This window comes from Equus asinus, chromosome 1 (genome assembly GCF_041296235.1).
Source record: "Equus asinus isolate D_3611 breed Donkey chromosome 1, EquAss-T2T_v2, whole genome shotgun sequence".
NCBI lineage: Eukaryota > Metazoa > Chordata > Mammalia > Perissodactyla > Equidae > Equus > Equus asinus.
The window spans coordinates 139,957,282-139,981,633 of record NC_091790.1 but is presented as its reverse complement, the minus strand read 5'-3'; the positions used below and the strand labels follow the sequence as shown (position 1 = coordinate 139,981,633).

The following is a 24,352-nucleotide window of genomic DNA, read 5'->3' as shown; positions in this document are numbered from 1 at the left end:
ATAAATATCCCTGAGTCCCTATTTTTGGGAAGCAGATTTGAGACTCATGCTCCTGCCTCCTTGCATGGCTGCCTTGTGATTAAACCCTCTCTCTGCGGCAATCTCCTCATCTAGGTGTTTGGCTTTCTGGGCAGTGGGCAAAAATAAACCTGATTCAATAACATTTTTACCTCTTTTTCTACAGCCTAAAGTTTCCTGAGGCCCCAAATCATACACTAAACAAAGCCATGAACCTAATAAGTACATAATAAATACTTGTTAAAGAATACATCACCGATTTTATTAAAATCTGTTTTTGTGTGTGTTTTTTAATACATGGCAGCTAAAACTATTACAGTACACTGGTATAAAGGGGCAGACAGGATGACAAGATGACACGAAATTCCCTTCCACTAATCTCCCTATAAATAAATACATACATACTCACTTCTTTTAAAATAAACATTGAGACTAATCACCATTATTAAAGACTGATCATTTGAAAAGATACTATAGTAGAAAAGGAACAAAAGAGCTACGAGGCATTGAAAAAATACTGACATCTTAAGGTATCTTTTAAAAAATACAACTAGAACAGTTCAGGAATTATGCAAATTTAAAGTATACTGAAATGCAAAAAGCTGTTGAAGAAGTATGACCAGACAGAAGCTAGTAAGATTATCACAAGAAACCAAATTAAAGAGTATTATAATTTGGTACCCTTAAGATGGTAGAAAACCTAAAACATAGAAGTCTGTGTACCCTAAGAAAACAGTGGGCTGAAGATGTCTTCCCATCATGAACGTACTCTCTCCCCCTTGCACTTAACGTAGTGATTTTAAAGTTTCAATTGACCAGTTCCAAAAAAGAAAAAAGAATCCAACCTATTTAGATGTGAGCAAAGTTAACTGGCCATCCTAAAGACAAGATAGCTATATATGAATTTCTTAACCAAAAACTTTTATTGTTCAAGGTGTAAAGTTAACCTTAATTGCATGATCCAATCTATTACTGTGATTATTACAGAAGAATGCCAGTTTCAGAAACACAAACCAACTTCAAGAAAAGCAAACAGTAAGAGCAAGGTGTCCAAGCAAAAATTATTTATGACACTTGTTAAACTGGTACGGCAGATTTTATTCAGGACTACTGGATTGAGGTTTTACAAGAGAAGAGAAAATTAGGCTCAATTCTGAGTACAACCAGAAGTGGAAATTTACAGCCAAGGAGTTGGGGGAAGTGTGTCAATGGATAGAATTACTAAGAAGGTAGGGTAATTCTTTGCTAAACTGACCTAATAGGATTCTTGCTAAAGGCAGGCCAGGGTGATCAAATATTACCTGGGGGATGGTGGAGAACAGGAACCTGCTCAGATATCGAGGGTGGAGGATTCTGGCTAAATCAGCTTGATAGGTTTCTTGCTAAAACTGGGCTCTTGGAAGACATGCCCAAGGATGAGGCCTAGTCAGGTTCAAGCGAGCTTGACTAAAGTTTGGTCAAGGAGAGACTCTTTGTCAAAGGCCAAACTGAACTTCCTTGGACACACCTTTGAAAACTGAAGGGAAGGGGGGGCAGAGGGAGATGATTTTCTGGAATTCTTTTAGATGTAAGACTAGGCTAGCCCACTGTAGCCAACAAAAATTACAGGCTATACAGATATAGTCTCCCATGAGTCTGTACCCTGGCACAGAGCTGAACTTTGAAATTAGCTATAGATGTAAATTGAGCATCCTAGGGTACAATGTCCTTCAAGAAGCCAGTTGTGCCCTTAAGCTCCGTGGAACATTTCTGTTGGTATTTTTCAGGAGTGCTCTATTGGCAGCCATAACTTTTCACCTTATAAGGCAAATAATTCTCTAAGGTTTAGATTTATTTCTATACGATCCAAATGTCTTGCCAGGTCTAATTTGTTCACGTAATACTTTCTACCAAATGGGTCTAATGCAAATGTCCTTTTCATCTGAAAGATGGAGAAATTAAGGAATAAATAAACTATGAAACATTACAAAGGTGATACAGCAAATCAGTGGATAGAATCAAGAACAAAAAAATCTTGACTACATTCAATACTTTATTCATAAAACTATAGTACACCACTTCCTTACCAAAACTATTGCTTCACTACCAAAACTACTGAAGTGTTACCTACACAGCCTGGTTGGTATAGGACTGTCCGGGTTCACGACTACTGTTTTGACATTTCATCCAGTTTAAAATTTGTCCTGAATTTTTTCACTTTCTACCAAAGTATTAACAGTTGCATTAACAGTGCTGAGATGGTATTGGCATACCTCTGCTTTGTACTTCCAGCTTTAGCCATAGTCTAGTTTACTAGTGAGAGAGATGCAACAAAGATAAACTCTCAACTTAGTAAGTGGTAAGATCTGGAAGATGACTATTAATAACCCATGTCTCTTTCCTGACCCTTTCCTGATGCAGTGTATCTGTCCTTTCAAGGACAGCATGCAAGGCCTGACTGATAAAGCAAGTGCACTCACACGGAGCCTCCAGATATATAACTCCTTCCGGTCTAGAGTAGCACTCCCAGGTAGGTATTTGGTTCTACTTCCCTTACCAGCTACTTAGTCTACTGGGCAGTCGTGCTGTGGTCTGTGCTTCAGCCAAGTATACAGAGCTGCCATTCAGCAGGCTCAGTAGAAAACATGGGAAATTATAGGTTAGGTACATGTGAAATATGTAAGGGAGGTAGAGTTTATAGACAGTAAACACAACAGAGAGAGAGTTTCATCCTACCAGAGTGGTTCTGTCATTTAACACATGGTAGAAACCTACAACTATTTATTGTTTGGTAATGCTTTTTTATTTGGCAATAAACTCTTTTGGCACCAGTAAAAAAAAAAAACAAAAAACAAACACACATCTTGAATAAAAAATTAAGTACAGAATTTTCACTTCTCAAAAAAATTTGATAATAAACATGCAACATGGACATTACTGCAGTATCACTGACCACATGAAAAGCAGAAGACAAATTCACTGACAAGCATTAGCACCTAATTTAAAAGTTATTTTCAATTATTTTAAGAAATCTATACACAGAGACAACATATACGGCTCTAGATAGTATGTTTATACATTACACTGAGAAGCATTTTTTCAATAAGATCAAGCCACTAATCATCTAAATTAATTTTACTCATTTTTACTCCAGATTATCTTATGCATATACGAAAAGCAATAGTTCTTAAACTGTAGCAAAAGAACAACTTTGAAAAAAGGTAAATGATGTTAGCCTTACATCAGTGATCCCGGATACTTCAAATAGAAAATCAGTTAAATCAAATCTAATAATAGCTTGATTTCTTTATCCAATTCATGGAATCAAAGTAAAGCTATTAGAAAGTCACTATCTTTTTAAGGTGAAATATCTGACATTATTGTAAGTGCTACCGTAAATTCTGTTTAAAAAAAAGTTCAGCATTAAAGATAAAAATATTTGTTTTTAAAGTAATAGAAATATAAATTTTGGTGGAGCAAAGTGCTAAGGTAAGAAACAAAGTTACTATTAAGTTTAAAGACCCTTAGAGAAGGAATGTACCCGGAATTGTTTGTGGCGTGTACATAATTTATAACTATGCCCAAATTGTGATATTCTACTAATAAAAATAGAATCTGTTGCCAAAATTAACACTTTTTAAAAAATTTGTAGCTTGCACAGTAAGAGTAATCTACAAAATTTTTGTAACAAGGCTGATTTTGAATGCAATACTTCAGCATGGCTGTATGAACCTTCTCTTTGGCCTGCCTAACATCTACAGATTTTAGAAATACTGAAGCTGTTAAAAAACTAATTTGTACATCAACTCAAGTGTCCTACAAAGATATGAAACTTTTTTGTAAATGAATTCCTTAGTTTTGGTTGCATTTTGTTTAACCAGTAGGAATTCTTAATCAAAATGAGACAAATAAAAAGGCAAAAAGCTTAAGCTTTTAACTCTTTTAACAAATGTCATTTTTTGAAAAGAAAGCTTATAAACAGAGACTGAAATTTACTGCTACTAAGAAACAAAAAATTAAATTTTGAAATTCCATCATTACATATCTGTCTCAACAATCTTTTGTTGAGAACAATTGGGAGCAATCTTTTGAAGGAGCTCCTATTTATGATTGGATGTATTTATACTCATACCGAAACGGACGAAAATTGAAAAGCCCTAGGATTTAGGAGCATCCGAATTTGGCAAAACATTCAAAAATGATTAGTTTTGCCTTATAAAAATATTTGCCAAAGAAAGCTACTCTAAATGGAGACAAGAAGATAGTATCTGTTAAATTTTGGGGGCTTAAATATTTATACATATCAATACAAAAAATATTGATTTGAGAATATCCTCCAGTGAGAAGAATTCACCCTGAGCTCCTTCGATCTCTTAACACCTGCAGAAAGATGGTTTTCTCAATTAAAGAAGTCATCAAATCTATTAATCATAAAATATAACTTTGAAAAAGCTTGCAGGCAATTTTAAGAAAAATCCTTAAACAACAAAACCATACTGCAAAAACTATATTCTTCAGAAAAAAATTGACACGGTATTACAATTAGAACCAGCTAAAAAGAAAGTATGTTAATATATCCCAAGAGTAATTAACCTGTTTTTGTTCTTTCTCTAACGTTCACATAATCACCATAAAGGGTGGTTTTTTTGCCTTAAAATAAACAGATATATGTAATTCTTATATTTTGAAAACTTACTTCTGAGAGCAGTTTTCACAAAGAGCTATATTACAGTTCTATCAAATACAATAAACCAAATTTATAAGACTTTTACTTATTTTTTGAGGAAGATTAGCCCTGAGCTAACATCTGTGCCCACCTTCCTCTACTTTATATGTGGGACGCCTGCCACAGCGTGGCTTGATGAGCAGTGCGTAGGTCCCCACCTGGGATCAGAACCTTGAACCCTGAGCCACCAAAGTGGAGCGTGTGAACTTAACAGTTATGCCACAGGGCTGGCCCCCTATAAAATCTCTATTTTGATCTTCTTCAGATCATCATTCACATAATTCATACTTCGCAATTAATCTACTGTAACTATGTAAAACTTGCACACTCTTTAAAGTTTTATGAAAAGTATATTGTTTTAATAAGAACCACAAACACTAACTCAAACACAATGTATTTGGTAGCTATCAGCCTTGCAAGACTGTGAACTCCAGAGAACAAAGACTATATCTGGGGTCAGTTCTTTTTACCACTATGAATTATCAGTGTCTAGCGCAGTATATGAAACATGGTAAGCATTTAATAAATAGGTACAAAATGAATAAATTTCTTAAGTTAAGATAAGGATAATTTCAGAGAAGACCTGACAGTGATAAAGAAAGGAGGCAAGAAACAAACAGTAAAGAGAGCATGAGATAGCCATTCAAAACTCTAAGGAAGTTAATACAAAAGACTATATGTTGAATCAATTCCTTAACTTCTAAAATAATGTCGAATAAAAGTCCATATATTGGGTTTCATACATTTATCTATAAATAGTAAATTACTGCACTCAATTTCCCCTAAACTGACTAAGAAAGACATTTGCCAAAAAAATTATTTAAAACACTAATCAGGAGAACCAGAAAACCTTCAAAAATGGATTAAAATTGTATACAAGAAATAGAAAAAATATTTATTCCATTTTAAAATTAGTGAAAACATTTGAAATATTTAAAATGACAACAAAATATCTGTATCAGACAATACAAACATGAAAATTACTAGTTGAAATAAGAAAGATGAATACTATTTCAGATAAAATTGAATTATGAAGTTTTCTGAATTTCACTCAATAGTCTTTCCAGATATAAGGATCTTCTGCCATCATGTGGAAATTTCTGAAATTACACCTACACAAAAAATTCCTGTATCTGACTAGAGTATTCATTTCCAAATTAGAAAGGATGAATCCAGATGTGAACAAGGTAAATATTCTTAGAAGAATTTAGAAAATGATCATGCACAGTTGCTCCTAGATTCTCTCTTCTTCCTGAGAGAAGATAGGGTTCACTGTAGCTTGAGGAAACTGCATGACACTCATCTTTTTTGTTTCCAAGACTCTTAGCAGCTACGGCTATCCTAGGTCCCTCCCAGTTCAGGACCTTAAATTCCTTAACTATTCTTTCCTTATCTCTCCCCCAGCTTGGGCAGTTACAAAAGCATATTAAATGGAAAAAGAAACAGGAATATTAAGCTACTTTAAATTGTCCTGAATAATTAGGAACCACAGATGCCTGATATAAGATTTATAAAGACCAAAAGCTTACTAATGGCAACCTAGCAAAAACATAAAAACTGAAGCAGCTATTCACACATTCATATGCCTAGTGACTTGACAGTAGATCTAGATAAAAATATGAATTAAAGTGCTTGGAATAAGCCTAGTACTCTATGAAATAGTAACACTGAAGTCTCATACATTTATGAAATACAATTTAAGAATTCCCATAATCACGCTAAAAGCCTTTGCTTAAACTATTAATCTTTATAAAGACTACAATTCACACATTTACTTGGTTAACTTTTTACCCAGCTGGGGACATTAGCATGTTTGGCCTTAATCCAAAAAATATTCATACATTTTTCTTTGGGAAAATAAAAAAGATTTACTAAGCATCTACTATAAGCAAAATACTGTCCTAGGAGCTTTAAAGTACACAAAGATAGGTAAAATATAGCTTTTGTACTCAAGGAACTTACCGTCTACTAGTACCAAAAAGGACATACATAAGTAACTAAAATACAATGTAGAAAGCACTAAGTACCAATACAAAAATAATGTTTTAGGAAATTAGAAGACAAAGTTTTGCTTTTTACTGGAAGAAGTAACGGAGAAAGAGTTGGTAGCAAAGGATTGGAGCTGTTTTGAAAGACATTTTAGGATTTGGTCATACAGAAAAAAATAGGAAAACATTTAAGCCAAATGAATAGTGAGAGCCAAAACAACTTAAGGTCATATTCAGAGAACACTCAGTTGAATATGACTGGAACATAGAATACACAAAAGAGAATATCGAGATGTAAGGTAAGAAAGATATATTTGAGCAAGATTTTGCACAATTTTGAATTCCAGGTTGAAGAGAAGTCAATGGGAAAACAGTGATGGTTTTTGACAAGGGCCATAATATGATCAAAGTTGTGTTTTATAAACTGACAGTTAAAAGAGACTTAAGGCAAGATTATTTATGAAATTACTACAAACATCCAGAGGTAATGACAATGCAAATGGAGACAATAAGTCAGAGTTCTGATATGGTAAAAGGAAACAGAAACAACAGGATTTGGCAACTAAGTGAATATGGAAGAACAGAGGGAAGGAAGAATTAAGAATAATGAAATTACAATTTTGCTTTCAGCACCCTCAAAGCTCTTTCCTGGAAATCTTGCCTCCTTCCTATCACTGTCCTTCCTACCCCACACCAGAGCTAAAACAGCTAACACTTCTTGAGAACTTACTATGTGCAAGGTAACCACTATGCATATATTATCTTACTTAATCCTTAACCTTAGAGGTAAGTACTGTTGGTATTCCCTTTCTACTGATGAGGAAACTGAGGCTTGGAGTGGTTAATCAAATTACTCAAGATCACACAGTAAGGGGCTGGATGTCAACCAATGTCACGTATTCATTAAAGTGTTAGCTGATAATAGTTTAAAATGTAATCTCTCATAGAGGTAATTATATTTTTTTAAAAACTCAAAAATAAAAAGATCTTCAAAATTCAACCGAATGAAACCATAAGAAAGAATGGCAAGTGACAGGGCAGATAGACCGGGTAGAGAACCGCCTAATCATAAATTCAATGGCTAAGGGAAAGAGAAGTTTTCCTCCTGTACTCAAACTACTCATCGTCTGCCACTGCCAAAAGACCAACATTCTCAACCACTATTCTTTAAGGTACAATGAGTCTCATTCTACCTTATACAGACTTGTAGCAGACTTGTAAACTCTTCAAAGACACTGACCATAGATTAATCTCTGTATCCCCTGAAAAACAGTAGGCACTGAATAAATGAGTGAACAAATAGACTCAGGTTGCTTCTGTCTAGTCCTCTCTGGCATAGTGTGATCAACATCCTACACAGTTCAAGGCCTAAATTTGGAACAACTTCTCTATGCCCCACCTTGAACTTGTTGCTGAAACCTCTGCTCCTGATTCTTTGCTTCCTCTCCAGTTTTTGACCTTAATAATGTCCTCTGGATTATCCCTGACACAACCTGTTAAGGCCTCGACAAACAAGTGGCTGGCCCAATTTATATTAGAAGAGATGTTTCTCCCGAATCCCAGGACATTTCCAAGGGTTCCCTAACCTGCTGACTTCTTCTTTGCTTATTGAGGAAAGGCTTTACTTTCCGTGGGATCTAACAGTATCCATGTTAAATCCTGAGAGGATTCTCCTCTGACTGACTATCCAGTAGGCTGTGCAGAGGACCTGAGAGATGGGGCCAAGATCCCAATGCTCTTAGCCTTAATTTGTATATACTTTCCCAGAGAAACAATGTAACAAATAGTAATTAGGCTCCCAGACAGCCCCGGGGGGGGGAAAAAGTCTAACCACAGCGCAGTTAAAATATTACACAATTGCAATTACATTTTATTTTTTCACTATAAATCTACCATATTTATGCTATATTATGGACTAAATAGCTGTTTATGGTTAATTCTGGTTAACAACATTTCAGTATACAAACTAAAAGGTGGATAAATTATCATTAGCATCTTCCAAGTATTAAGTAGAGCAATAAACTGCTTGGTATCATCAAACTACAGTAAGAAGAAAGCTAACAAACATACTATAATAAAAGCAACGAATACTTCTACTTCTATAACTACAGACTAAGAAAAAGCAAAGATTTTAAAGAAAAATAAATCATTAAAATTTAGGATTCCAGTTACGCTTTTCAGAAAGAAAAGATAAAATTACTAAAATAACTTTTTAAACTTTGTATAACTTCACACTAGTGCTGTTACTATTTAAGAAAATATAGTTTAAAAATATACTGTAGCTCAATCTTAATACAAGAATTCTTGCCACCCCCTTAATTTAGGGTGTAGAGCATATTTTGATAGCATTTAATTGAAAAGAATAGAACTAAAATAATCTGGTATGTCTCACTTATCAAAAGTGCCAAATCTGAATTTGTTCTTCACATCAAACAGAAATTAAATTTTCTTCTTTTTAGACACGTGCATTGACATTTGTAGACAAACCCTGTTTAAAACAAATTAGATGTATGCAAATGCAGGTTTACAGAAAGAAACAAATTATGTGCTGATTATTCACCTTACAAAAGGATTCACAAAAGAATTCCTTTAAACAGTAAGTTTGAAAGTATGCTTAAAATATAAATTTCAGAAAAATCAATTTATAAACTTTCAGAAATATACTCATAGTATAAAAGTATATTAGAAAGTATCAAGCTTCCAAAACTTCTTTTATTATTATCTTTGTCCCAAAAGCTTGACAATCTAATAGATTAAATTGGCAAAACTAATAGATTAAATAGCTGAAAATGGCATAGAAACGTATATTTTAAATAGTTCTTAAACATATACTTTTATAACTAGCCTAATAATAATCATAAAACTACCAAATTCTTCTTTAAAATTATATGCAGAGACTAGCAAACAATAGAGTCAAGATGGCTAAAGGTGGCCAGAGAAACCACAGCAGAGTCGGCTTTGCCTTCCTTGTGCAGGTAAGCCAAAAGTACAAAAGGAAAACCCAGAGACCCCCATCAGCATTGCAGTTTTTGTTTTGCCTTTGCAATTTTCCAAGAAGTGCTCTGAGGTGTAGAAGACAATGTCTGGGAAACGGAAATCCAAACTTGATGATCCAGTAACGGAGCATTTTGGACCAACTAAGGGAAGAAGGAAGGATCCTAATGCCCCCAAACGGCCACTACTGGCTGACTTCCTGTTCTGTTCAGAATTCCACTCAAAGATCAAATCCACAAAACCTACCACCTCCACTGAAGACCAAAGAGATGTGGAGTAATCTGACAGCAAAAAAGCAGGCGTACAATAGTAAGGTAGTGAGACGGAAGGAGAAAAGAAAAAGGATTTAGCAAACTCAGGAAAATCTGATGGTGCAAAGAAGAAAGCTTATTGCCTAAAAAAAAGGAAGAAGAGAAAGGTGGGGAGGATGGCAGACAGAAGGAAGAGAAGGAGTTTGACAGAGAGAAGGATGGAGACACAAAGCTGAATCTCTCTCCACAGGAATTCCAGAGCAGGGAAACACCACAATATGCCTCTTTGAGGTGTATATGCCCTCATCATATTTAATTACAAAGTCAGAATATGATCATATTGCAGTTTCTAAAAGTGTCCTAGAAATTTTAAGTGACCTACATGAAGTAACCAAGGGTGTTATGGGCACCCTGAAACTATGTCAAAGTTGTACATATTTCCAAACATTTTAAAATAAGTTTTTCTCACTTTGCATCTTGCTCTTGGCCTTGTAAAGGCATTTAAAGATGTTTATGGCATTTTTTTAAGTGGTGTAAACTATGGTTATTGGCTGCAAATCCTGAGTTATCAATTGTACATATCTATAGCTTACAAAATGAATAAGTAACATAAACAAACTTTGAGGCCCATGCTGGGAAGTGGGAGGCAGTGAACAAGATGCCTTTTGGGGGGGGGGGTCATAGTTCAGGGTACGTGCTGTGAGCTGGACCCACTGATGCTGCAAGCTGATGTTGCCGTAATTGTTTTATGTATCTGTATATATGTATTTGCCATGCTATCTGTTGCCATTCTTAGTTTGGAAGTGGGAAGACATTCCTATGAGAAGTGTATGGATTTTTTTATTCAATGAGATAGTTGTTAAACAAACTGTAGATTTCTTCATTTTCAGCAAAGAGTCACTGCATCAAAGGCCAGAAACCTTTGCTACTTAAACATACAATATGCAACATTCTGCTATTTTTTTGCAGGTTTATAATGAAATTTTTTGAAGACAAATGAATCATTTACATATATACACACACACATATATATTTAAAATCTATTCAAATAATAAATACTTTAGTGTTTGAGAGTTTAGATATCAAAATGTAATTTATTTTAGAAATGTCTCAAGTTCTAGTGATTTAGGAGCAAACAAGAGCAAAAAACTTGCAAATAAGATAAATATGATCCTCCCATGGGAATTAAGCTAATTAAATCAACACACAATGGGAAGTATTGAATTCTCTCAAGCCCAGATGACAAATTAGGTAGCTTAATCTAATAAACACAATAATAACAATAACACTTTGACAGAAAGAAGGTGCTTAAAATAAAAATAAAGTATTAAGAGGGGACAAACTTGCTAATGTGTTCAGCACTGTGGAGGAAAAAAGAGCAGTGAAGCAGTAGGCCCTATGATGTTTTCTACTGTAAACTAAACGGATGTTTTCTACTGAAGACACAGTGAAGCCTGATGAAAAATCTCTCCTGCCTACCCACTTCCCATTATTTTTTTTTTTAAAGATTTTATTTTTTCCTTTTTCTCCCCAAAGCCCCCTGGTACATTGTTGTGTATTCTTCGTTGTGGGTCCTTCTAGTTGTGGCATATGGGACGCTGCCTCAGCGTGGTTTGATGAGCAGTGCCATGTTCACGCCCAGGATTCGAACCAACGAAACACTGGGCCGCCTGCAGCGGAGCGCACGAACTTAACCACTCAGCCACGGGGCCAGCCCCGACAATTCCTATTATTTTAATTCCATGTTTACTAGGCAACCTTCTAAACACGAATTCAGTCTCCCAGAAAGCTTAATAGACATCCACGATCCCTTACTTGCAATTCTGAAGTCAAAGAAGTTTCCAAAAACAAAAGCTCTTTCAGAACTTATCTGGCAGCAAACACTGACCAAAAATGACATGAAGCCTTTATTTACACGACGAAATATGAATATTTTACTGCAGAAATATTAATGTATTTGACTACAGGCTACCACCTCAGATCCAACTAGGGTGTTTCTTAAAATCCAAACTCCTTACTACCTTTCTAAAATCTAAAAACTTCTTGGATCAGCCAGGTGGTATAGTGGTTAAGTTCGTGCACTCCAATTCAGCAGCCTGGGATCCGCAGGTTCAGATACCAGGCACGGACCTATACACCACTTATCAAGCCATGCTGTGGCAGGCATGCCACATATAAAATAGAGGAAGATGGGCACAGATGTTAGCTCCGTGTTAATGCCTCTCATCAAAAAAAAAGAGAGAGAGAAAATAAATAAAATAAAAATCTAAAAAATTCTGAATTCTGAGACACATCTGAAAGAGGGTTCCCTGGATCTAAATGTAAATATTCTGACTCCCAGAAAAGGAGAGCCCTCTTAACCAGCTGCCACTCCCTCAAACCACAGAAATGAGTAAATTAGCATTCTACTTCATACTACAATATTATATAAATTTAGTTAGTGTGAGTCTGATGACATTATCTGATTGTCTCTGGGTATATTGGTAAAATCCAATTCAAGACCTGTAAGATCAATTAACGAGGACTTATAATCACAATCGTGGGTGGCACATACCTACCTTGAATCTCTTTCTTAAACCTACTGGTTTCCAAGCCACTAAGTGAGCCTGTTTACCAGCCCTCCATCCTCTGTGACTGAGCTGCCAGAAGACAAACCAACAGTTAACCAATCTTCTCTCCCAATCCTACCTCCCTGTCAGCCTTCATAGAACCTTCTACAATACTTTGAAAAAGAAAAGGTGAAAAATTAGAAGACAATAGATTTTTAACAGTTATGAAGTAGCAACTTAATTCTGATCAAATTAAGTTATTGGAGAATCAATGAATATCTACCCATGATCTCTAAGAAATTAAACGAGAAGATTCTTCATGTTGTTTACCAGATAGATGGCCCTGATGATTCTTTTCTGATCTCAGTTTAGAGCACTAAACATTCTAAATATGTCTACTAGTGGTTAGGTAAAAAAAAAAAAAAAAAAAAAAGAGTAATTAAATAAAGTTTAATTTTGAATCTACACATTTTTTAAGCATTGCTTTATAGTTTTCAGTGTACAGGTTTGTACATCCTTTGAATTATCCCTAAGTATTTCACATTGTTTGATGGTAAGTGGTATTTTAAAATTTCAATTTCCAAGTTTTCATTGCTAGTATATAAAAATACAGTTAATTTCCGTATATTGATCATGTATCATACAACCTTGTTAAACCGACTTAATAATTTTAGCAGATTTTTTGTAGATTCCATCAGATTTTCTACATAGATAATCATATCATCTGTGAATAGAGACAGTTTTATTTCTTTCTTTCCAATCTGGATGCCTTTTATTTCTTCTCGTCTTATTTCAGTGGCCACTCATAATGTTGAGTAGAAGTCTACACATTTAGATTTTTTTTCATTTCATTTACAAAACTCAGTAAGAAGTCATATAAAACATATGACTGACATTATTTACCAAACATGAAGAAGTCTAGGTTTAAACTAAAAAATTTAAAGGGCAAAAGTAGGAAATATATTTATAAGGTGCTGGTATTTGACTTGTTGAATGTGTTTGCCTCCAGTGCTTTGTGACACAAGACTGGCAACAAAAATACTGAGTATATCCAACTGCATTTTTAAAAATAACACTTATTGGCTTTCTTATAATCACTAAAGTAACACATGGTCTTTGCAGAGAATCTGGAAAATCTGAGGTACAAGAAAGGAAATTACAATTACCCTTAATCATATCATCCAAAGATAAAAACTGTCTACATTTAATCGGATCGTGAGCAATTTTCCATGTCACAATTCTTCTGAAACATCATTTCTAACAGCTGCATACTAACCCACCCATCATATGGCTACGTTATAATTTCATTCTTCTTCCACATTGGACATCTACACTGCTTTAAATTTTTCACAATAACCCTGTACATGCAGCACAGCAATTAATATCTTTGTATATAAATCACAGAATGACCTCGTATTAGGGTCCCTTTTGGCCAATCTTCTATTAAAGCTGTTAGTGTTTTCCCTACCCAAGCTAAATAAGCTCTTTTTATATTAATGATATCAATCATATATCATATTAATCCCAAAGATATTCCATTTGCCTTTTAACTATTCTTTTAATTCAGGAGTTATTAAGTTTATGTTAATTGTAACCGGATTACAAAAACAAATATAATGTACTGTATTTTTATTACCCATTCTATTACTATAGCAACACATAACCCTAAAACTAACAGAAAAGATTAAAGAGGAAAATCAGTGTTGCCAATGAAAAGTGTAAAGTAGGTTAAGCCATTTGATACAGTTTTAACTTATTTCCTAATATAATCATATCTTAAGGGTAAAAGAGAACTTTTTGGTCCATTCCTAATTTCAAGGGTAAAACATTATTTCCTCTACTGAGACAACTGAGAGCCAAAGAAACCTTCCGAAAATTACACAGAAAACAAGTGCCTGACTGATAGAACAGTTTACCAGTTACATTGCAGCAAGTTCCATTCTCATTTCATTACTGAAAACAATGTTTGAGAGAAGTGTGTGGCAATTAGCATCTTGAGCTAATAAACATAACAGTAAATCACTACTTAAACAATACTTAAACATTTCTTTGTTATGCTCAGAATATAGAAGACAAAAAACATGATTAAGAAGCTTCCCTTTCCCTTAGGAAAAATATAAAAAAATGGAGGAAGAATCAAACAAAAAATAAACTGTAGCATGCAAACAAGCAAGATTCAAAGGAAAAAAAACCTATAATCATTTTACACTGCAAAAGTTTAATAGTTTTTTGGAAACATTCATTTCCAAAATCTTAACTAGACTTTCACGAGGTTAGAGCACAAGATTTTTGTCCTGTCTAGCTGTGAGACAAAACAAGTCATTTTACTTCTATAGGCTTTAGTTTCTTCATCTTTGAAATGAAAGAACTGAGGATTTCCAGGTCAAGACAGCAGACTAGAGAACTGATGGGAGCTTCTTTCTTATTTCCTCTCCCTTCCAAAACCCCACTGAACTGATAGTAAAGAAATTTTTTAAAGGAGTAATCCATAGTGACTAAGAAAATAAGAATGGAGCCATTAGCAGCCAAGAGATTTCAACAAATTTCTCAAGATAGAAAGCAGGCAGAGGAATATAACTAATCAAACAGTGTAGCTAGAGGAAGTCTCAGCTGAGAAGACAAAACAGAGAATACAGTTGAAGATAAAGCCAAACTGCCAGAACCAAGGGAACACAAACACCAGGTAGGTGAGGAAATCAGGAGTGAGGAGTAAGTCCAAGGGAGATACACTGAGACGCTGAAACCCTAAAAGCAATTTCTAGGCAACAGGCCTACCTCTATGCAGAGTTCTCAGTTTCTTATTGCTTTACTTGTAAATATGGATAGAAAACCAAAATTTGCAAGATATATGAAACATGCAAGACACCAAAATAAAGTGAAAAATGTCCCCAGAAGAGATAAATTAAGGAGTTGAAAAGAATATAGTGCTCTTTATTATAAACCCTCCTACACTAATTTTTTAATGACATGTGTACATTACTTTGATTTTTTTAAAAAGTTTAAACGTATTAACTAAAAACCATAAGAGTTTACTGAAGTAATCTGAAGCTCCTTTTCAGTCAATTCTAACAGTCTGTAAAATTTCAGACATTTGTTCTTATTAAGCAACCATAAAATATATTTATTTCATAAAATAGTAATTAAAACCAGTAAAATTAATAGTATGCATATACATATAATCCTTTATCATCTTAAATTCTGTGCAAAAGCTTACTTCAAAGTTTTAAGAGTCCACATTATGTATACACACACCCTACAGACACGTATGATCTGTTTCAGAACCACAACCACTAGTATATTAATATTACCATGCTATCACCACTTTAAATCTGTAAATTCAAATAAATTGTAAATCATTTAAATAAAAGGAACACACCTCTGTTTCAGTAACATAGTATAAAGTCAATAATATAGGTAATAGTGATCAAATTATGATTTTTTAAAAACACCTTTAGTTACTTTATAAAATAAGCATTGTTGCAACACAGTTCATGACACCAATAAAAGTTAAATATTCCGGGGCCAGCCCAGTGGCATAGTGATTAAGTTTGCGTGCTCCACTTCTGTGGCCTGGGGTTTGCAGGTTCGGATCCTGGGCACAGACCTAGACACCACTCATCAAGCCATGCTGTGGCAACATCCCACATACAAAATGGAGGAAGACTGGCAAAAATGTTAGCTCAGTGACAATCTTCCTCAAGCAAAAAGAGGAAGATTGGCAACAAATGTGAACTCAGGGCCAATCTTCCTCACAAAAAAACAAAAAAATTAAATATTCCTAAATAGAAACAGTATCTTAAAAGCTTCACTAAAAATCCAAATACTTCAGAAGTAGGCAAAAAAAACATTTTATGTTTCAAAGGTACACTGTTTCATATCCTCTCCTTTATCCCTTTTCAACCATTAGTTAAGGACCACAATATGGCAAAATTTTTTTAAAAGGTAATTAATGTAGAAAACATACATGTGTGGCACAACACCATTCAACCACTCAATAAACCATCACAAAAACACTACATTGAGTAACATGCAGAATCAACAGTACAACTGAGAGGTTCCTAAATGACTCCCTCGTAATTGGTAGACGTATCCCCCACACGTACAATTCATTCACTGAACAGAGAGGTCATTCATTCCTCTTCTCCCGCAAGCTAAAATACAAACTACAAGTCAGGATGTTGAAAAGCAACAAAATGAGGTCCCCAAATTAGGCAAGAGAGGCATACAATTATAAAAACTGCAAAATACCCATCCAACCCTAATTACACTAAGTTAAGGAAACTCTAAATATAGGTGACATGCAACTTAATCATACATTTTTTATCTGATGATCCACTTCAGTCATAAATAAGAAAAAGATATCCCATGTGAGTTACAAATGGATGGTTACATGAAATCTGAAGCACTTACTCCTCTCCAAAACAAATACAACAAAATAAAACAAAAAAGCAAATGTTATACTATGATAGCTAGACTATCATACAAATCTAAAGAATTAAACATAATCAAGAAGGAAAAAAGAATGTTTCTTTGCAGAAGTAGCTAGGGACAACTAAACACAGAAGAACAGAACAGAACAGTTCCAGCACTACATTACTACCTTCATTCTCTTAATGCCTAAACGTTAGTGCTCCACCTTTGACCACCTTCCCCTGATATACCCACTTTCATCCACACCTTTGGACCATCAACTACAGATAATGAATTCCAAATCTCTATCTCCAGCCACAACCTGCCTCCTGAGTATCAGACCAATATACATCTCAGAACATCTCGACTGTCGCACTAGAATTTTTAACACAAAATGTACCACCTGCTCCTCCTATATACCTATTCTGGTTATTGGTATCGCGTTCCAAAATCTGAAAGTTATTCATTCTCCGGTCACTAATCCTGTATCAGTCACCAAGTCAACTCCTATTCTACCTTAAAAAGGATAACATATAAATCCATACTCGACATTCTCAATACCTCTGTCTCAGTCCAGGCGTCTATATATTTTGGATTTATGTATCTCTCCTAACAGTTCTCCCTATCTTCAATCTGGTTCATTCTTCAATCATTCCTTTATATTGCTGCTAAAGAGATGTTTCTTGAATATAATTTGAATAATTTCCACCACTGCTTAAAATCTTTCAATGATTCAAAATAAAAATCTAAAACCCTTAGCAGAATATCCTGTCTCTTGCCACCTCTTTAGCTTTCTCTCTTCCTAATCTCTCATAGAAGACACTAAAATCCAAACGCATCACTGCAGATCCTGGAAAAAGGCATACTATTTCTTGCCTCAATACCTCTGCATATGTTATTCCCTGTTTCTAGAAAGTCTTTTTCTTGATGTGGTAAACTTGACTTGCTCAAGACTCAGCTCAGACACTATATGTAGCCTTCAACTTTCTCCATTCCCTCCTTGCTCCCATAGCATTTAAGATACCCATTCAGACCATAACTGTCTAATATACTTTACTAAACTTTGGATACTGTGAAAGTAAAATACATTTATTATTCACCTTTGTCTCCCACAATGCCTAGCACTTTTTCCTGGCAATAATGAGTGATCAGTAACTATTTAAGCCTTTCTGCTTTTTCCAGAAACAGAACTTCCACTATGAACCTTCCCCAACAGACCCAGAGCAAAGCTGTTACCTAAGAAAAACAACAGAAACCAGGCAAGAAAGCAACAGACATAAACAAACGGGGCAGAAAAGGGAAACTCTTCAAAGTGGCTCCTAAGAGCTGTTTTTCACTTTTTGTCTCACATTCTATCACAAACATGTTTTACTGTTATTTACTCTTCAGTGCGCATTCTGATTTCCCATAAAATAAGTGGTAAGAAGTTCTCTTCACAAGTGGGTAGGTTCAGGGAGAAAAATGGAAAGCATTACTTAAACCAGCCATTCTTCAAAACTGAGCAGAGGTAGAACTTTAAAAAAATGCCATAAGACTTTTTTTTTTTTTTTAAAGATTGGCACCTGAGCTAACAACTGTTGCCAATCTTTTTTTTTTTTTTTTTCCTGCTTTATCTCCCCAAATCCCCCCGGTACATAGTTGTATATCTTAGCTGCAGGTCCTTCTAGTTGTGGCATGTGGGACGCCGCCTCAATGTGGCCTGACAAGGGGTGCCATGTTTAGTAAAGTATATTAGACAGTTATGGTCTGAATGGGTATCTTAAATGCTATGGGAGCAAGGAGGGAATGGAGATATGAACCAGCGAAACCCTGGACCACCTCAGCAGAGCGCGCGAACTTAACCACTCGGCCATGGCGCCCGCCCCCTAAGTAAGACTCTTGATCTATGCAGCCCCACTTCCACTTCTCATAGTTGCCTTTCTTATAAAAGACTCAGGAGTAAGATTATGATGGTTATTTTACCAACCAGTTTTCAAACATTCTCCCTAACAGATTCCCAACATCTCTTTCTGAACTTACGTTTTTTTCTCACATGATAAGGAATTATATCAATTCACTATTTACTCTGTAAATACGTATTTACATTTTTATCCTTAAGATAAAATGAAATACTTTCCTCTTCCCTTCCTCCAAATAGTCCTTGAACAGAAATTTCCCAGCTGAATTCCCTCTCATATTTGCCACGGTTTTCCGTGATCACAAATGAAGGGCATAGAGAACTCTCCTCCTGATACTCAGGCCTTTAACATTCCTGATCCTTCCCCTTTCTTTTCTCCAGTGGTACCCATACCCAACTTTGCCCTTTAAAGTAAAACAAATTCAGAATCCATTCAAGTTCATAAATAATTTTAGAAGTGAGAGAATCCCAGAGACCAAACCCCACATAGCACAGAAAGTCCACAATCGTGTTACTCTCAGTTAGCTTGATATAAACATAAGCATCAAGCTAGTAATACTCACATAACATGTGCCAACTCTGTAATCATCATTAACCAAAAAACAATAGAAATCCACGTGTAAAAGACGACATCAATGGAGTCATATTAAAATAGAGCCAGAGCAGCCATTTCAGAGGAATTGCCTTACATGTCTTGTTTTCTTTATCTTTCAAACTGAACCACACCACCAACATTCCAAGGAGTTAGTAAGGACAAGAATATCCTATTTGTAAGGAGTGATAAAACTGGACTTTGCTGATGATGGAATTGCTAACCAATCAGTGAACAAGTCTGGCCTTTTGCCTGATGACTGAATCTCAAGCCAATCTATGAAGTACAAACCTAGCCTTACCTCATCGAGCACCAATGAACTCTTCTTTAACACAACGCACCTCACACTCCCTTTTTCCCATAAAAGCCCTAAGCCCCTCTCCTGTAATCGGAGCACACTTGGGTTTCTGCCTGAATCTGTGTCTCCCGAATTGCAATTCTGATTGCCCAAATAAATATCTGCTGCTTAAATTATAGTAGTTTTTCCATGATCGACACATGCCATAACTAGTTGCATCAAGTATAACATAAACAGGGGCCGGTCCCATGGCTGAGTGGTTAAGTTCATGCGCTCTGCTTCAGCGGCCTGGGGTCCGTGGGTTCTGATCCTGGGCATGGACCTACACACTGCTCATCAAGCCATGCTGTGGTGGCATCCCACATAGGAGAGCTAGAAAAAAGAGCTAGAAAAAAAAAAAGGAAGATTGGCAATAGATGTCAGCTCAGGGCCAATCATACAAAAAGAAAGTATAACATAATCATAAATTATGTAACATGGGGCAAAAAAAAGACTTAGAAGGCTGAAGGATATCACTCTCTGGGATCACTGCCCTAGACAAGTTTTCCTCCCCTCCAAGTCAGTAGAATATTCTCTAGCCTTCATCCTTTTCAGTTGGTAGAATCCGCCCCACCCCTTCTAACTCCCAGGCTTAAAGTGAACTGCTTTGCAACTGTAAGAATTATTATTTTATCCAAATAGTTAGATCACTAGCTTTAAACTTACCTTTACCCAGCTGCTAACTCATTAACTACAGGGCCCTAGTGATACCAGCTCAACACAAGACTGACATAAGGGAAGCCATACTGTAGAAAGGAAACCATACTGTAACTGTGAATGGCCTCTGATCAACTAACCCAGGTAGATATGCACCCTCCAGGAGACATACATGCTCTGTAGATTTTATGGCCCCTGCTTATATATGTACCTCCCAGCTGCAATAAGATGATAATTTTGTTCTTTCCTAGTTCCCTAGGAATGTGATGGCTCCCAGACAGAGATTCTATTCTGATACCCATGACAAGTGCAAGATCTGGTGTGGCAACTCCCAATCTGTAACACCAGAGGGTCAACATTCCTAACCCCTCCCCTATAACCCACTGACCTATATAACTGCTTCAAGATTCTGTGCCCTGCTTAAGATGGTTCTTTAGGATGTTAGTCCCCCATCTTCTGATTTGCTAGCTTATCACTTAATAAACACCCTTTCTCTCTGCCACCATCTTGCCTTTTGACGAATGGCTTTTGTCTGGTGGCGAGCAGATAGTGCCCTCTGCACAGTAACACTAACCCCATGGAACACACTTTTCTACATTCCAAAAGATGCTAGATCAGTAATGGGGAAGAAAGGACAACACTTCCCTACAGAAATACTCCAACTAATAAATTTAGAAGGGATGAGGGAAATAGAAAATCACCTAAATTAGAACACAATGGCAAGATCCATCAATGAATGCTAAATGAGCTGGCAAAGTTTAAGGAGAAAGGGGATGCTTGTATAGCCGAGCATCTCCCTCAAAATATGTATTCATTTCAAAAGGGAAAACAGTAACTCTACAATGGAGAAACCTGGCAGATATCACCTTAACCAAGTGATCACAGTTAACATCACCAGTAATAATGAGTCATGTTGATATCACGTGCCCTCTGACATGATGTGTTTAGAGGGGCACATCACCCTTGTGGTATACTTCCCTATAATGCATAACACCAATCTAATCATGAGAAAACATAGACCCAAATTGAGAGAGATTCTACAAAATAACTGACCTTTTAAAAAAGTGTCAAGGACATGAAAGATAAAATATTGAGGAACTGTCATAGACTAGAGGAAATTAAGCAGACAGGATGACTAAATACAACATGGGATCCTGGATTAGAATAACATTAGTGAAAATACTGGCAAAATGCAAATATCGCCTGTAGTTAATAGTAGTGTAGCAACGTCAATTTCTTAGTTTTAATTACACCATGGTTTTATAAAACGTTAGCATAGGAGAAGCTAGGTGTAGGATGTATGGGAACTCTGTAGTGTCTTTGTAACTCTTCTGTAAGTCTAAAATTATTTCAAGAGTTAAAAAAAAAAAAAAAGCTGAATTCCTGATACCAAGCCACCTAGGTCAATCAACACATTTTTTATTTACCCAGGTTTTTTTATGCCACTGTCTGTCCTCCAGTCTATTATCAATTTATTCTGAGCTCTGACTCTCTCCCCAAAAATGTCCCAAGTTCTTATACTTTAAGACCTCTCAAAGTGCCCTTATTTCTTCCCAACACAAAGCTAGACTTTCCTTCCCATCCTGCCACAAAATGACCTAAGTGATATTAAAAGATATCATATCACTTAACAAACACCTTAATATTTTAGTTTCATTCCAACTAACAAAGTGCTTTGAAATATATTTACATACACTAATTAGAGATGCGTATTGTAAATACCGTTACTATACCTGAACTTGAACCCAGTTCTTCTGGCCCTAAGACCAAGTTACTACATTCAACGAAAGCAGTCTGCATTTTAAAAGATTCAACTTCCCTGGCTGCAGGCAGGCCAAATACATCTAAAACACACGATTTTTAAGAAAGTTCTAAATTTCACCAGTCCTAAATGTTCCTCCTGCAATCTTCAATGATTTTACTATCAAGAACTCTCGGATTCAGTGAAAAAGCTCTATATTCACCCTAATCATAACCTTTATGATTTTTTTTAAAACAGATTTCAGTCATCTCTTTAGCCATCGATTTTTTAGGCTGAAAACTTGCCTACCTCTGTTCTTACCAACACTGCTTCATGCTTTCAAATACCTGAGATGTCGCTTTAATCTTCAGTTCCAATTCATTTCTTATTATTTGCAAAAAAGAACTAGGGGCAACCCTGCAGGGCCCTAGCCTCTCGACATACTCTGAATATCGTTTCCTTTCACTCAAAAAAAAGTCAAAGGGCTAATCTCTAACGCAGGTGTCTGCTTAAGATTTAGTGCAATGACGCAGAGCAATGTAACCAGGTACCGTCACCTGAGACTCTGGAGAAACCAACTTTCACCTGCCTTCACTCTGACCAGCGTTTTTCTCCTTCACCGCTTGTCGTACCCCACACAGACTTATCTGATTTATCAGTCCACTGAGAACATTATTAAGACCCAACAAAAAGCACTGAAATTGTTTTTAAATAGTAATTATGGAAACAAGCCTCTAAGTTTGAAAACTAAGTAACGAGAAAATCATTAATTTATTAATAGGCGCTTGCTACGTGCAGGGCACTGGAGAAGTCAAAAAGCTGCTAGATGGTCAGCTCTTGGGGAAGTGGACGGCGATTTACTCAACTCTGTAAGCTCGCATCCTCACCCCTCCAGCGCCGGGCCCGGGCACGAGCTCAAAAAGTTACCCTGACTTGGAGACGCTGATGTAACGGAACCGGCACCAGCCAGGAACCCGCGGGAGAAACAGACGGGCTCGGGATGCAACTTTGGGAAGTACTGTTCGAACAGCTTTGCGCTGTTTAAATCAAACGGAACAGACTGCCGCTGTGTTGACCTGCGCGGGCCCGGGGAAACCAGCCGCGACAGGAGGTCGTTCGCATGGACAAGCCTGGACACCTCTGAGGGACCCCAAAGGTCTGGGGCGAAGCAAAGGGGGCAGTCACTTGCCTCCCATTCCTGCAAGAAACGCTGGGCCTCCTCAGAACCAACGGTCTTGTGTCTCCTAAATTCGTCCTTCACGTACTGGTCGCCAAGGGCTTTGAGGTCTGGGGGCAGAACCCGGTGCAGCAGCAGGAGGCGCCGATACAAGGCCCGGACCCGCGAGACGTGCCGCGCCGGCATCGCGCCGCGCGTGGACCGTAGACGGCGCCTGCGCAAAGGGACGGCGGGTGCCCGCCCCTCCGAAGCCGCGGATTAGTGAACCGGTGCACGAGCGGAAGAGGACGCGCGATCTTTATCCGGTTTGGTCCGCTCTAAAATCAAGACCTACCGGAAACCCGAGCTGCAGTGGCGGGCAGGCAACGAGCCGGTCCTTCGGGCTGGGGCCGGGCGCGGGGGGCGTGGCTTTCGCGGAGTCGCGCTTTCGCCGGGACTGCTGAAGGCCAGCGTCCGGGGCAGAGGTCCGGTGTGCGTCGCTTCCCACCCGGACGTCACACTGTGTTGTCTTTCTCATTCATCCTCACCCTTTCCGTCCTGATACAGGCCTGAGAAAGCTTTAGTCAAAATCGGGCTCCTCCAGGAAGACTTCCATGACTAGCTCGACCCACTTCAGGCGTCTTACAGAGTTCCTGCCTTCTGCGCGGGGGACGAGCGTGGGATTAATCTCTCCCTTCGGAAGCCCGCCAACCCAAGTACTTTGGACAGGGCTATGTTCCTACTATGTACCCTGAAGGCGTGGCCTCGTTCATGTAACTCAATGAGTCCTGAGCTGGCAAGTTTCGTTAGCTGGAGTCGCGTTGGCTGCAGAAGAATCAGTGGGAAGCCTTCTAAATAGATGTATTGTTTCCAGGGCCACGGGCCTGGAGACTCTGATCGAATAGTCTGAGATGGAAGCGTAGAATCAGGACGTTTACGAATCTCCACCTTTTGCAAAGGTGATAGTGAGAATGTGACTGGCGTTGGAGCCCAGGGCTAGACGACCCCAAAATATCCCACAATAGCATATTGACTCTTGAATTAGAGTTACTTAAGA

The 24,352-nt window shown here is 37.0% G+C and overlaps 1 protein-coding gene across 2 annotated transcripts in view; it reads right to left on the bottom strand.

Moving 5' to 3' along the window:
- SDHAF3 (succinate dehydrogenase complex assembly factor 3) overlaps positions 1-23,693 on the bottom strand; it is a 68,208-nt gene extending 44,515 nt beyond the window's left edge. Inside the window, exon 1 of one of the 2 annotated variants that reach the window (XM_014859404.3) lies at positions 23,329-23,693. In XM_014859404.3, the coding sequence (XP_014714890.2) occupies positions 23,329-23,502 (174 nt within the window). In that variant the 5' untranslated portion in view covers positions 23,503-23,693. Of the gene's footprint in view, positions 1-23,005 lie in introns of both variants that reach the window. The other variant, XM_070508800.1, reaches the window with a different exon arrangement.
- Between the last annotated feature and the right edge of the window lie 659 nt (positions 23,694-24,352).